At 35.0% G+C, this 14693-nt stretch overlaps 1 protein-coding gene and 1 pseudogene across 1 annotated transcript; one reads left to right on the forward strand and one right to left on the reverse strand.

Annotated features, from left to right (window-relative positions):
• Positions 1-5101: 5101 nt before the first annotated feature.
• LOC142615082 (sm-like protein LSM36B) lies at positions 5102-6328 on the reverse strand (annotated as a pseudogene).
• Positions 6329-8070: 1742 nt separating this feature from the next.
• On the forward strand, positions 8071-14146 carry LOC142616239 (uncharacterized). The gene is made up of 2 exons (XM_075789122.1): positions 8071-8260; positions 13617-14146. Exons 1-2 carry the CDS (start codon positions 8071-8073, stop codon positions 14144-14146), a joined length of 720 nt encoding a protein of 239 aa, XP_075645237.1.
• The last annotated feature ends 547 nt before the right edge of the window (positions 14147-14693 follow it).

The following is a 14693-nucleotide window of genomic DNA, read 5'->3' on the forward strand; positions in this document are numbered from 1 at the left end:
TTTTGGTATGCAAAATGTGAAACAAAAATAAATCTTTCTATCCCAAAGTTAGAAGCACTCACATTAACTACATACTCTCCAAATATTTATAATATATTTATCTCACTATAACTACTATATATATATACAATTGCAAACTACTTCAGATACATGATTCAAATTGAAGTTTTTGATGCAACTATCAAAACAAATTTTGTGATATTTGATTGAGATGCCGAGAAAATCCTAATTGAATCTACAAGATATTTTGCTGAAATATAAACTGATGTACAACTTATTTAAATTATTGTAAAAATATTGATATTGGAGAACGAATTCCACGTGATTTGAAAAAAAAAGTTAGGAAAAAAATGGATTTCTCTACTTCATTTGAATTAATTCAATCTAAAGGATGGTTTTGAAAATTACATAATTGCTAAGATTTTTGATGCACCTTCAAATGATATGCTATACTATATTAATATGCTATATTAATTCTTTTTTCTCCACTATTCCAAAATTAACAAAAATAAAAATATTTACAAAAAACTGTAACATCATTGAAATTTAATATAAATGTAAATACTATGAAAAATCTTAGCGACAAAGTCCAAACTTTGTAAGATCCAATTAAGAATCTCTCGATGCCAATTCATTAATGATTAATACAAATGATGCAACAAAAGGAAAAAAATGATGAAAGCTCAAAAATTGAACAAATATGGACGGACTAAATTTCAAATGTTGAAGATAGAGAAACTGATGATGATAACAAGCATCACCATACCTTAATAACAAAGATTGAAGGAAAAAAAAAGATTACGTAATGAAGCTTTTTATTACATCATATAATAAAAACCAATAATATAGAATGAATTAATATGCTTTTATCAACTTTTATTATACAATATTACTCTAAGTTGTTTTAATTATTGCTCATTACTTGAACAAAATAATTATAATAGATATATGTGAGCAATTTATAATTGTTACTTTTTATGATTAACAAAGTTTTATAATAAATATGCTGTAATATATGTCTAATATTTTCCAAAAACAAATTTACATAAAAACATTACAACAGTATCCATGCATCGCACTGAAAACTTACTAGTATATTCATAACTTAAGTGACAAGCTATTCATAAGTGGTTTTAAAAAAAATAATGTCACTAATGACCTAAATAAGATTCAATAACAATTTGATACCTATATTTTGTTGTGAAATTATTGTCCCTGCAGCATTATTCTTTTTTTTTTTTTTTTTCTAAATAATACTTCTAGAAAGATACATAGAAATGAGAACAGGTCCTACCCAATTACAAAACCAGATCACTAGACTAAAGTATAGGCCATTCTATTCAACAGAAAAATAGAGGAAGAAATATCATCTAAGATCCAAGCCCTCTCAAAATCTCAAGTTCGGGTTACTTGTGACTCGGCATTGGTTGTGCAACCTTCAATGTCTAAATCTGTTGAGTATGGCTAAGGTATCATGCTCATGATTATCAATTATATTCTTAAGGCAGTGAAAGCCATTCTTCACTCTTCAAATCAAACATATAACAGCTCATTCCATCACAAACTAGATAACAAAAGTTTCATTTTTCCAATTTGGAGGAGCTCCTTCTAATCCTCATTAAATCCAAATTATCTTTACATTACAATACAAACATAAAATTCATGACTGCTAATTATCTACATGACTTGATAAACATAAAAAATAAGCCCCATCTCCATATATTGTCCTCTTTGATGTACTAATGTAGAGAACTCGATGAAAGAGATGACCCAATCATTGATATGGGGCAAAAAAGGAAATTTGAATAATAACAGAAAAATAACAATTAACAAGTCATCCTTTAAATTTCCATTGTTTCTATGAATGAACGCATCGCCATACTTGTACCCATCTAGACATGCAAGAATACCTGCACATGAACGCTAAAAGGCAATATAATAGCACATGAGTGCATGTTTTCATAGCAAATGTGGAACTGAAAAAAGTAGAGCACACCAACCATCACTAGAGGTCTGATTTGACCCATTAGTGGTATATTCTATTGTTAGACAATTTTTTTTTTTTTTTGAGAAATAAAAGTGGGGTTGGATACAAATGAATTAATAAAATTCAATTACTTATTGCCACCATATAAGCCTAGCCTCCGCCTTGATGCATAAATACACATGGATGATGATGACATGCATAAATATAATGGTAGGAAGAACCAACACATCAACTTCTACTATCCACACATGATTAGGTTCATTAGTGACTTTTACGTACACGTGGCAGCATTAATTAATCTGCAAGTGGCAGCGTAAAATGATTTTAAAGAAGTGTGATATTAACACCACGGGTTGCCATACAGTTCCTCAGCTCATAAATTAATCTACAAGTGGCAGCATAAATGGGTTCTTTACTATATCATGTGGCTTCAAAGCATATTTTTGAAAAGAATACTCGCTCTCTATTAGAATTTAGAAACTATATGACAAAAGGAATCTGGTTGAAACATTTTTGAAATTATATGTCTTTATCGTCTTCGTTCAAAAAAAAAAAAAGAGAAGAAAATCATAGATTTTTTAAGATGTATAAATGGCTTTGAAATTAGGTTCGGTTTGTTAGTTTGTTCCGGAAAAAGTTACTTCCCGGTAGAAAATTATTTCAGTCAAAGACTTCTTACTTTCTTACCCTTTTTTTTCTTTGTTGTGAAATATGAATTGTTTTGATTGTGCACATACACGCAATAGCTTCTTTTTTTGAAAAGCTATCATCACGAAGCATGTTCAAATCTTTCATATATCTATAAAAACAAACATATATGGACTAATATTTTTCCTTAGAATTGCTCATGTGAAAAGGGAGGTTTCCAGTAGCCCGTTCCAAGTCTTTTCCTTCTCTTTTCCCTCTCCTAATGCTACAGTTCTTTCTTTAAAATTATTAAAAGTTAGAACAAGTAGGACCTACGCTTGCATAATGGAGATGGATTTCTTTCTATTTCTCAATTAGGAGGGCCACCACTCGCGGAAAGTCTTCATTATTAGAAATTTAGAAGTGTAGGACCACCAAAAAAATTACAGATTATCTCCACTTGCCGAAGAAGATGGATTTTGGACTGGACGTGTCATGGTTTTTTCTTCTTCCTTCGATAAAACTGCAGTCACAACATTTTTATAATATATTCATAACAAAACTTCAGTGATAAGTTATTTATAATTGGTTAAAAAAAAGTAATGTCAATAATGAGCAAATAAGATCCGGTAACAATTCACTACCTAAACTTTACAAAACCAACCCACTAGACTAAAGTATACACCATTCTATTCAACGGAATAATAGGGGAGGAAATATAATCTAAGACCCAAGCCCTCTCAAAATCTTGGGTTCAAGTTAGGGTTACTAGTGACTCAGCATGGGTTGTGCAGTGATGTGTATTAATAATAACTTAATTTTGCATATTTATATCATTGTTAGAAAGAATTATCATATTTATTTTGAGTTAATTCATACATTTTATATTTGGTATTGGAATAATGCTGAATAATCAATTTTGTTTTTAATTGAATTTTATTGTGTGAATTTGTCTTTTGTAGAAGAATGAAATTAAATAAATGGATTTGTACAAAGAAGAAAGCTAATGGACTTTACTGCTACAAGGGTCATGATGAAGTTAAAGAAGGCTAACCCAATTAAATTTAAGTCCAATTGGAGCAAGGAATTAAAGGAAATTTGCACAAAATCCAAGTCCAATTCGGATTAGGATTCCAGCCTGCACATCAGTTAGTATTTTTAGTATAACTTTTGGCTCAGACGTTCAATTAAGATAATTCAAGTTGGGCTGGAAATTTAACTTAAAGGGCTACAACTTTTTAGTTTACAAAAAGTCTGAATTCTGATGTTAAATGGGCCAAAATCGCGGTTAAGTGAAGTCTAAAAATCTAGGATTTTCTCCAAATGAGAATTCAACTTGTAATTGGATTCCTTAACCCATTTAAAGGCTTTTTAGGGCAAAATTCAGAGGACGGCTAGGGGCTGAACATATAGGTCACGGCTACATCTTTGATTTTCTTCCATGACAGTTAGTTTTTATAATTTGTCTAGTTTAATGCTTAGTGTTTTATTTTTGTGTTTTCTTTCAATTACTATGAGTAGCTAAATTTATAATTAGGGTTGAGGATGAAACCTTATTAAGGATTATTAGTATTATTTATGTGATTTGATTTTTCCCACAATAGTTGTTTTTTAATGATTTAAATTATTCTTGCTTCATATCAATTGACTACTATGAGATTTTAGATATGAGTTCAATCATGTTTTTCTCATGATTTAGGATTTATCTTAATCAATTGAATGCTTGGTTTATTATTTCTTGATTATAAAATTGGATATCTCTTGTGATTTGTTTGTCAATTGATAAAATTGATGATTTGATTTTATACTTAAGAAGAGAAGAAGAACATGTTTTAGATATTTAAATAGAAGTTTTAATGATAATCTTTTCCATGGTAGCAAGATTGATTTCTAGATTATTATGTAGTGGTTGGGAAAAATTAAGCATCATAAATATATGCTGATATGACTTACAAAGTGGATTCCAAAACCTTAATTCCTTTTTCTAAATTGTTTACATCTCTTTACTTCTTTATATTATATCTTTGCTTAGTTTAATTATTTGCTTAGTATATTTAATTGCAAACGACTAATTTTTATTAAACTAGATTAGGATTAATTTGGTAAAGATTTGATTAATTTTCCTATGTTCATTCAAGTTCCTGTGGGTTCGACCTTGTTCTTATCAAATTATATTTCGGTATGGTTCGTACACTTGCGAGTACTTTAAAATTTCACAACATGCAACCTTCAATGTCTAAATATGTTAAGCAAGGCTATGGTATCATGATTATCAATTATATTCTTAAGGCAGTGACAACCATTCTTCACTCTTCAAATCAAACATATAACAGCTCATTCCATCACAAACTAGATAACAAAAGTTTCATTTTTCCAAGTTGGAGTAGCTCTTTCTAATCCTCATTAAATCCAAATTATCTTTACATTACAATACAAACATAAAATTCATGACTGCTAATAATCTACATGGCTTGATAAACATCAAAACTAAGCCCCATCTGCCAATGTCTTCTTTGGTGTGCTAATGTAGAGAACTACATGAAAGAGATTACCCCGTCATTGATATGGGGCAAAAAAAAAAAAAAAAAAAAAAAAAATTGAATAATAATAGTAAAATAACAAGTCATCCTTTAAAGTTCCATTGTTTCCGCCAATATGAAGACATCGTCATACTTATTTTTCAACTTCCCATTTATGTATTCTTCTTTTTGCTCCTATATTGCTATATTCATATATCCATCGAGACATGCAATAATACCTGCACATGAACATTAAAAGGCATTATAATGTGGATGCTCTAATAGCCTATGATTATGAGTGCATGTTTAATTTTCATAGCAAATGCGGTACTAAACAAAGTTAGGCACAACAACCATCACTAGAGGTCTGATTTGAATCATAGTGGTATATTCTATTGTCAAACATTTTTTTTTGGGAGAAGTAAAAGTGGGGTTAGATTCAAATGAATTAATAAAATAAAATTCAATTACTTATGACCACCGTATACAATATTAACTGGCCAGTCGTATTTAAAATGATAAAATAAAAAATAAAAAGGAGGTTTTTTTGTAGAATTGGAGTTTTCTAGAATCCCTCAATGGGAAGAATGTTTGCTATGAGGAAAATTATACTTCCATCAAGAACTAGCCGCAATAAACAGCAGAATATGTTTTCTTGAATCACTCACTTGTCACCTCACCCCCCTCCCCCCCCTCTCTCTCTCTCTCTTTCTTGCATGCACGCACTACAACAAAATGTATTTTTAGCAACGGAAATTAGTGAAGAAATATTTTTCGTCGCTAAAAATACAGATTTAGTGACGAAATGTGAATTTCGTCACTAATAATGAATTTTTTTTTTTTAACATTTAGTGACGAAATATAATTTTCGTCGCTATTGTGATCTGAAAAATGGGCGCTAGCAGGAGAAAGTTTGGCACAAACTTAATTAATCTATAGCGACGAAATATTTCGTCGCTAAAAGTTGAAATTTTTAGTAAGGTAGAATTAGCAACGGAAAATAATCGTCGATACTACACACACATACACAAACCGAGACTAAAAACGATACTACACAAATAAGAAATAGGGAGACTGACCTCGATAATCTACTCCATATTTCATTTCAATAATAAACAGGTCTTCCACGAATTGATTTGAGAAAATTTCCAGCAGTTTTCGTAGTTGCTGACCATTTCTCTCCATTTCCACTCATTTTGCTTATCTAAAATTTGATCTTTCTCTCCTTGATGATAGAACAATAAAATGGTGAAAGTTAAATTAACTAATTAGTAATAAACATCACAAATGAACTCCAATTGATCTAAGCAGTATTATCTCATAAAAGGTTAACAAAATATGACGCACTAAAAAAATTGAACTAGTCATCAAACAAGACTAAGAGAATTTACTCCAATTTAGTTTTAAGACTAAGAATTCTATCCCATAGTGAATTTTATAGGCCGTCACAAACCATAAAGAATTAGAGACCAATTCAAATGGGAGGTTCTAACAATAAAACATAGAATATCCCAAAAGTCATAAAACAAGCATGGCAAGAGATTTAATAGATGTTGGTGTTCTAAATTGTTCAATACCATACTTGTTTGCCAATGTCCTCTTTATTCATAAGTGCTTTCGGCTTTCGACTTACTGGGTAATTGGTCACACACAGTGATGTTTATACACTGTTGGGTTTGGGTTAGTTGTATAAACATCCCCTGTAGTTTTAATTATCCCTTGTAACTCCTTGAGATTTTCACATTCGGCAAATTGATCCCTTGACACTAATTTTTGCTAGTCTTTTTGGATAGAAAATCACAAGATTATCACATGACAATATTAAGAGGACTTACCAACTAATTCATGTCGGATGGTCATGCAATTTTCCGTCAAATCAAACAAAAAATGTTACATTTAAAGTCTCATATTTGTTTTTTTTCATCAATGTTGTATGATTTGTAAGCGTCATCTTTTTCTTTGATTTGTTTTTTTGAATCACTTAGTTGATCGATACTTTATGTTTTGGGGAACTATTATTTTTTGGATACAACCTTTAAAATAGTATAATATATACCTTCATTAATGTAAGTTCATACACAACAAAAGCACAAAATTAGTATAAGTCTTTCATTAAAAAAAAAAAAAAAACTAGTAACAGTCGTCTAGTTCAACAAGCAGCAAGCAGGGGTGTGACCCATCCGGTTCTAAACCTCCAATGTGTCAGAACCCTGATCATATTCAATATTTCCACTTGGCTCAATGATGATGATACATCAAGGATGGAGAATCGAGGAGGAAGAGCTTTGCCAGCATCGAAGGAGTCTATTGAGGCCATGGTAAGGTTGGAACCTTTAAGCCTTAAGGATGAGGGCGAAAATGAGCAAATGCCCATTTCGCTCAAAAAAATGGGCAAATGCCTCCTTTCCCAAACTAATTAGGGAAATGGCCATTTTTTGAAACTCGATTTTCTCAAAATCGAGTTTCGAAAAAAAAAATCCGGAGCCCTATAGTGGCATTTTAAGGAGCCTATAGTGAAGTTTTAAGGACCTATAGCAGCGTTTTGTAACTTGAGTTCCATGAACTCGAGTTCCAGGCAAGTTTTTTTTTTATTTTTTATTTTTTACCTATAACTCAAGTTCATGGAGCTTGAGTTCCAAAATGCCGCTATAGGCTCCTTAAAACGCCACTATAGGGCTTAACTCGATTTTGAGAAAATCGAGTTTCAAAAGATGGGCATTTCCCTAATTAGTTTGGGAAATGGGGCATAATGCTTTTTTTTTTTTTGCGCGAAAAGGGGATTTGCCCATTTTGGCCTAAGGATGAGTGCTATGTAGTTTGCTTAGAAGGGTTGTTGGAGGAGGCTAGGGAGATGCTTGCAAGCGCAAGTTTCACCTGAGTTGCGTCAAGTCATAGCTGATCAAGGTACAAGGGTCTTGCCCGATTTGTCGATTCGTTATGCTGGTTGTTGTCGAGGAAGAAGGAAGAGGTCAGAGGAGGAAAAATAGAGTGATTATGGTGGTTAGAGGGACATGTAGCCAAATGGATGTGCGTGATGTGGAAATGGATTCGGGTTTTGAGAATGTGATGGAGGTAGAAGGTGAGGGTGAAACTGCTGATGACTCTTCAACACAAGACAATAGCTATGGCAATGGAAATAATTTAGCATAGATCTATGCTAATTACGTATACTCTATAGGTTGTTCTTTGTTAATTTATTCTCGCCTATCACCGCGCACTCCTAGTGTGGTGGTCACTCCACAAGTATAAACGCTTATGGGGTGTGGGGGCAAGGGTCAGGGTTCAAGTCTCCAGGAGGGAACTTCACATGCATATACACTTAGATTAGGCTAGAGTAGAAATTCTATCTTGTATTAAAAAAATTTATTCTCGCCTTTTGTTTTAGGCGCAATTGCAAAAATTTGGATGGATATTTTATTATTTGTTAACATTTAATTAAAGTTGAAACATAGGTGATCAGGTTTTTAATTTACAATTTTTACATTTTACTTTGTTCATAATTATTTTAGTATATGTGCTTGTAGGGATGGAAGGCCTAAAGGTGTATATTGGGCTGTGGGCCTTGTCCGAGAACATTCAATAGTCCGAGGACAGTTAGACATTAGCTAAGACGTACAAATTAGTAGGCTATGGAAGGATTCTGGCCATGAAGGTTTGGGAAGGTAGTCTAAGGAGAAATGCCTCCTCGGCTAAGCAGAGCAGAGGTCAAAAGGTTTGATCTGCCATCAAGAGCAACACTCCAGGCAATTCTACTGATAAGTATAAACATCAGGAGGGAATAGGACCAAGGGAAGCTAAGAAATATCTGAGAAAGCTGCTACCACTGCATTAAATGCTCTGCAGCTAACTCTCTAGCCGCATTAATGTGGAGAGGATACCTGAACAGTTTTATTCAGCCTTACAGCTACCCCCAAAGACTTCAGGAAGGTGTTGATGGGACAAGGATCAAGGCAAGCAACTTGAACCACACGTGAAGGGTGGAGATGAAGCAAAACAGGAGAATATAAGGAAGAAAGATCCCATTACAAGGAGATCGGAGAATCTGTAGAGAAAACACTGTAACAATAAGAACTGTAATTGTAACCAAGTCCAAGAGAAACATATACAAGAACTACTTTCCTCGGACGTTGACAAGGAAGATTTTCTATGCACGAAATTTGTTTATCTTTGTTTCCTTGTCATCTTTAACCTATTATGATTGTTGTCGAACTCATTGAAGTCTAGTTTCCAGCCCACTCTCTACAAATTTATTGTGTTGAGCTCTTTGGGCCTTAATCCTTTTACCTTTTGGGCTTAGGAACCAAACCGTGCCCTTACAATTGGCGCCGTCTGTGGAAATACTTGAACTTTAGTGAGGTCAACGTTTAGCCATAGTAGGTTCAAGTCCAAACCAGGAAGAGTGTGTTGGTTCCTAACATCAAAATCAATTTCTCAATCTTGAACGAAGGAGGGATTGGGAGGTTAGTCTACATACCACACATACTAGTAGGAGCCAATCTCGAAGTGGGAGTCACGTCTCTCATGGAGAGAATACTAGGAACATGTAGTTGGAGATTGACCATCTACGGAGGAAGTTACGCCATAAGCAACAAAGAGGGACTCCTTCAAGTTTAGAACCTTCTTCTGATGATGATAGGGATGACAGATATAGGCCTAGTTTGAGGGCTCCTCCCAGTGAATCTTTTTCTGGCGATGAGGATTGCCATTACAAGTGGAGAAGTAAGAGTCCATCTTGCAAAGGTTTGGGTAACAATGTCATGAGCAGGGCTCTGAACTAGATTTTTAAGTCACCTTTTGCACATAGGATTGAAGGAGGAAAACTTCCTCGGTGATTTACTTAGCCAACATTCACCTTGTATAATGGTAGGACAAACCCAATAGAGCATGTTAGCCACTTCAACCAGAGAATGGTTGTCTACTCAAAGAATGAAACCTTGATGTGCAAGGTGTTCCCATCCAGTTTAGGGCCTATGGTGATGAGATAGTTCGATGGTTTGAAGGAAGGTTCTATTAACTCTTTTAAGGAGCTCACTATGGCATTTGAGGCTCGTTTTGTTACTTGCAGTAGGGTTCCTTGGCCCTTGGACTCCCTGTTGTCTATGACTATGCGAGAAGGGGAAACCTTGAAGATGTATTCTAATAGATACTGGGAGATGTTTAATGAGATAGATGAAAATTTTGATGATGTGGCTATAAGTACTTTCAAGGTCAGCCTACCTGCCGAGCATGATTTGAGAAAGTCTTTGACAAGGAAGCCTGTTAGGAGTGTGCATTAGCTCATGGATCGTATTGATGAGTATAAGCGGGTCGAAGAGGACCAACAACAAGGAAAGGGGAAAGCTAAAGTAGTCCCTTAGGATAGAAGGGATTTCCAGTAGGAAAGGTACAATAATAACCGAATTAGGAGGGATTTTGCCAGGCACGGTAGATCTACTGCTACTCAGGTGGTTAATACAGTGTTCCGAGAGCCTGTGCATCAAATATTGGATAAGATAAAGAGTGAGTCATATTTCAGATGGCCAAATAAGATGGGTGGGGACCCCACTAAACGTAATCAAAGTCTTCATTGTTAGTATCACCAAGACCGAGGACACATTATAGAGGAATGCATGACTTTATGGAATCATCTCGAGCAGCTAGTTAAGATTGGGAAGTTAAAACAATTCTTTTATTAGCCCGGTGGATATGGCAGTCAGATAGGGTCGAGAACTCAGAAAGATGCTTCTTCAAGACCACCTTTGGGGACAATCAGCACTATTCTTGCTGCCCCAGGTAGGACTAGTTCCCATCCATCCAGGGTGATGTCTATAGATCGGCCATTTCCTGAGATCTTGATTCTTGACCCTAAGGGGAGTAGAATGGAAGTCCAACCAACCTTAAGCTTTTCCGATGAGGATAAGTGTTAGGATGTGTGCCTTTAAATCTTATTGTATGATGCTATGTATGATATTATGTATGACTTAATGTTATGATTAATAAAATTGTTTTATTATTATCTAAAATAATGGTAACATGAATATTTGGACATTATCATATAGTCCATGAGATGCATAATATATGATTTATGTGAAGAGTCAAAGAAGATATAAATCACATGTTCTTTGTAAACTCAAAATTATAGTTCGTAGTCGGTGATGAAATTGGGCATTTTATCTGCGAAGACTATAACATATCAACTAAGATGATTTCTCTTGATTGTGGAAATGGAGACTTCTAGTTGGTATATTGATATGTTTTAAGAGTTAAGACATATTAAACTAGACCGCTGTGAGATTTATTATTCTCCTAACGACTATCAAATTAATAATAAATCTCACGACTTCTATTTGGATGAACTCTTAATCCTGAGAGAATAATGGACTTGATTATGAGGTGTAGGTTGCTTTGATATATCAGGAGTGAGATCTAAAGTCACGATCAAAACCTCAGTATGTTGGGCAGCCACATTTAGTTTTGATGGAACATATATTCTCAAGATGGAATTCATAATCTCTTAACGGAGATATAAAATATTCCCTTGAGATATGTTTAATGGGTTTGGTTATTCAAAGTGTTAGACCTAACCACTTTAGTAAGGAGATACTAAAGTATATATTTATGAAATTGAATTTCATAAATATATGATGAATAACTTAAAGGATTAAATCGGGTATTCGAGGATTAAGATGTAGTAATCTTCAAAGTGGCATTCTACATTCATGATTTTGTATTACTACGAATATTTTATGAAGGGGTGCATGTATAATAAAGTTTTGGGATATAATTTATTAATAAGGTCTAGAGTGCAATTATATTTATATAGTGGTATTAAATATAATTAATGGTAACTTTGGACTTGTTAAGAGTTGACAGAAAAACCCAAGGCCCATTGGAGCTAGTGTCTTATTAGTCCCTTTTGGTCCCACTCCAAGCCACACATTAAAGCCCAATTGGAAAGGCCCAATAGGCCAGCCCAATTAGATAATCAATTAGATATAAAGGGAGAAACATATAGAATATTTTATTAAAAAAAGAGAGACGTCATTGTGAAATGGTGTGTATGTGTGAGTGAAGCCACTCAATTATTCTCCTTTGGAAACTGATTGAGAGACCACATTTCTTGGGTGTAAAGTGGAATTGGAGTAAAGATTAAAAGTATTCCCAAGTACTTCTAATCTTTTGTTTTAAATTTCACCACACCAAGGTACGCTATATTGTCCTTAAACTCTGAAATTTACATAGTGCATGTTATCAATCATGAATGAAACAGATCCATTTTTGTTGCTCCCGCTTTGTGTTTTTGTATGAGATACAAAACCAAATTATCCAACAATAAGGTGGGAAACATGCAACCGCATGATGATGCCTTGGTGGTTACCCTCAGGATTAGAGGGTATGACGTGAAAAGGGTTTTAGTAGATTAAGGCAGTGGTGTAGAGATTATGTACCCTGGCCTATTTAAGGGGCTAAAACTGAGGCCCGAGGACCTGGCTTGCTATGACTCTCCTCTAATAAGGTTTGATGGGAAGATTATCTTTCCGAAGGGCTAAATTAGACTACCTATTCAGGCAGGGTCAGAAGTCGTGGAAGTGAACTTCATTGTGGTAGATGGGATTTATAGCAATTAAGGGGAATAGTCTTGTCTGCAGACATGGTGGTAGAAGGGCAAAGGGTGAAGAATTGGAGAAAATCGTTATTGATGTCGACAAGGAGAAGTTTTTCCAATTAGGAGTGCAATTACCTCCTCGGGAGAAGGAGGAATTGATTGTCTTCCTTAAGAAAAAAGTTGATATGTTTGCGTGGTGATGATATGGTTTATATAGATGATATGGTGGTAAAAAGTAAGGTAGGGTCCGAGCACGTGGATGACCTCAGAAATATTTTTGAAATACTAAGGGTGCATAAACTATGCCTTAATGCTTCCAAGTGTTCTTTTGGCGTTAGCTCATGTAAATTTCTAGGTTACATGGTCACTCATCATGGAATTGAAGTCAGCCCTAATCAGATTAAGGCAATTAACAATCTGCGGCCTCCTCGGAATCCCAAGGAAGTTCAAAAGTTAACTGGAATGATTGCTGCTTTGAATCGATTCATCTCTTGGTCAACAAACAGGTGTAGGCCCTTCTTCCAATTGTTGCATAAGTGGAAGAGATTTGAGTGGACTGAAGAGTGTGCCTTGGCCTTCTAGCAGTTGAAGGAAAACATTTCTCAGCCACCCATTATGTCCAGGCCCTAGAAGGAGGAGGTTCTTTTTGTTTACGTTGTTATAGCCATCCATGCGGTGTGCTTAGTACTGATACCAATTGATAATGGAGTGCAGAAACTAGTGTATTATGTGAGCAAGTCATTGCATGAAGCAGATGTTTGTTATCTACCACTGGAGAAAGCAATCTTGGCAGTAATGCATGCTACACGAAAGCTCTCTCACTACTTTCAAACTCATACAGTCGTGGTTTTAACCCAACTTCCTCTTTAATCACTACTTCAAAAAGCTTATTATACAGGAAGAATTTCCAAGTGGGGTATGATCCTAGGGACTTTTGATATCAAGTATATGGCTCGCACCTCTATTAAAGGCCAGATCCTTGCAGATTTGGTGACCGAGTTTGCTACATCTCTACTGGAAGAGGAGGGAGAAAAGCAGAACATGGATGGAAAATCAGTTGGGATGGTTTCCTTACAAGAACCTCTATCTTGGAAGGTATACGTTGATGGTGCAGTTAATCAAAGAGGATCTGGAGTGGGGCTGGTTGTGGTATCTCCTGAAAAGATTATTATTGAGAAATCCTTAAGGTTGGGCTTTTTGGCCATGAACAATGAGGCTAAGTATGAGGCTTTGTTGGTAGGGATGACTATGGTTCAGAAAATGAAAGGAAGAATAGTGGAGTTATTTTCAGATTCAAGATTGGTTATAAGCCAGGTAAAGGGAGAATTGGAAGCCAGGGATTTGAGAATGGAAGAATATTTGAATCAAGTTAGGCACTTGAAATCAGGGTTCAAGTCTTTCACCTTACAGCAAATCACTAGAAGCTGAAATACACACGCTGACTCTCTTGCCACTCTCACAACCTCCTCGGCGCAAAGTTTACCTCGGGTTATCCTGGTTGAAGATTTATGTAAGCCTACTGAGATAAAAAGGGAGTAGGCCTAGATTCATCAAGTTAGAGTAGGACCTAGTTGGGTGGATCCCATAGTTTTGTTCCTTAAGGATGACATCTTGCCTGAGAAGAAGGGGGAGGCTAATAAAGTACGAAGAAAAGCTCCTCGTTTTTTTTTGTCCGAGAATAAAAAATTATACAAGCACTCTTTTTCTAGGCCATATTTGCTATGCATTCATCTTGAGGCAGTAAAGCCACTCTTAGAAGAGTTACATGAAAGGATTTATGGAAGTCATACAAGAGGCAGATCACTGTCTCATAGGGCCTTCACTCAAGGGTATTGGTGGTCAAGTATGTAAAAGGAAGCACAAGAATACGTGAAGAAGTGTGACCAATGTCAGAGATTTGCTCCAAACATTCATCAACCAGGGAGTGTCCTCAATCCTCTGTCTAGTCCCTGGCCTTTTGCTCAATGAGGCTTGG

The sequence above is a fragment of the Castanea sativa genome, chromosome 11 (genome assembly GCF_040712315.1).
Source record: "Castanea sativa cultivar Marrone di Chiusa Pesio chromosome 11, ASM4071231v1".
Lineage (NCBI taxonomy): Eukaryota > Viridiplantae > Streptophyta > Magnoliopsida > Fagales > Fagaceae > Castanea > Castanea sativa.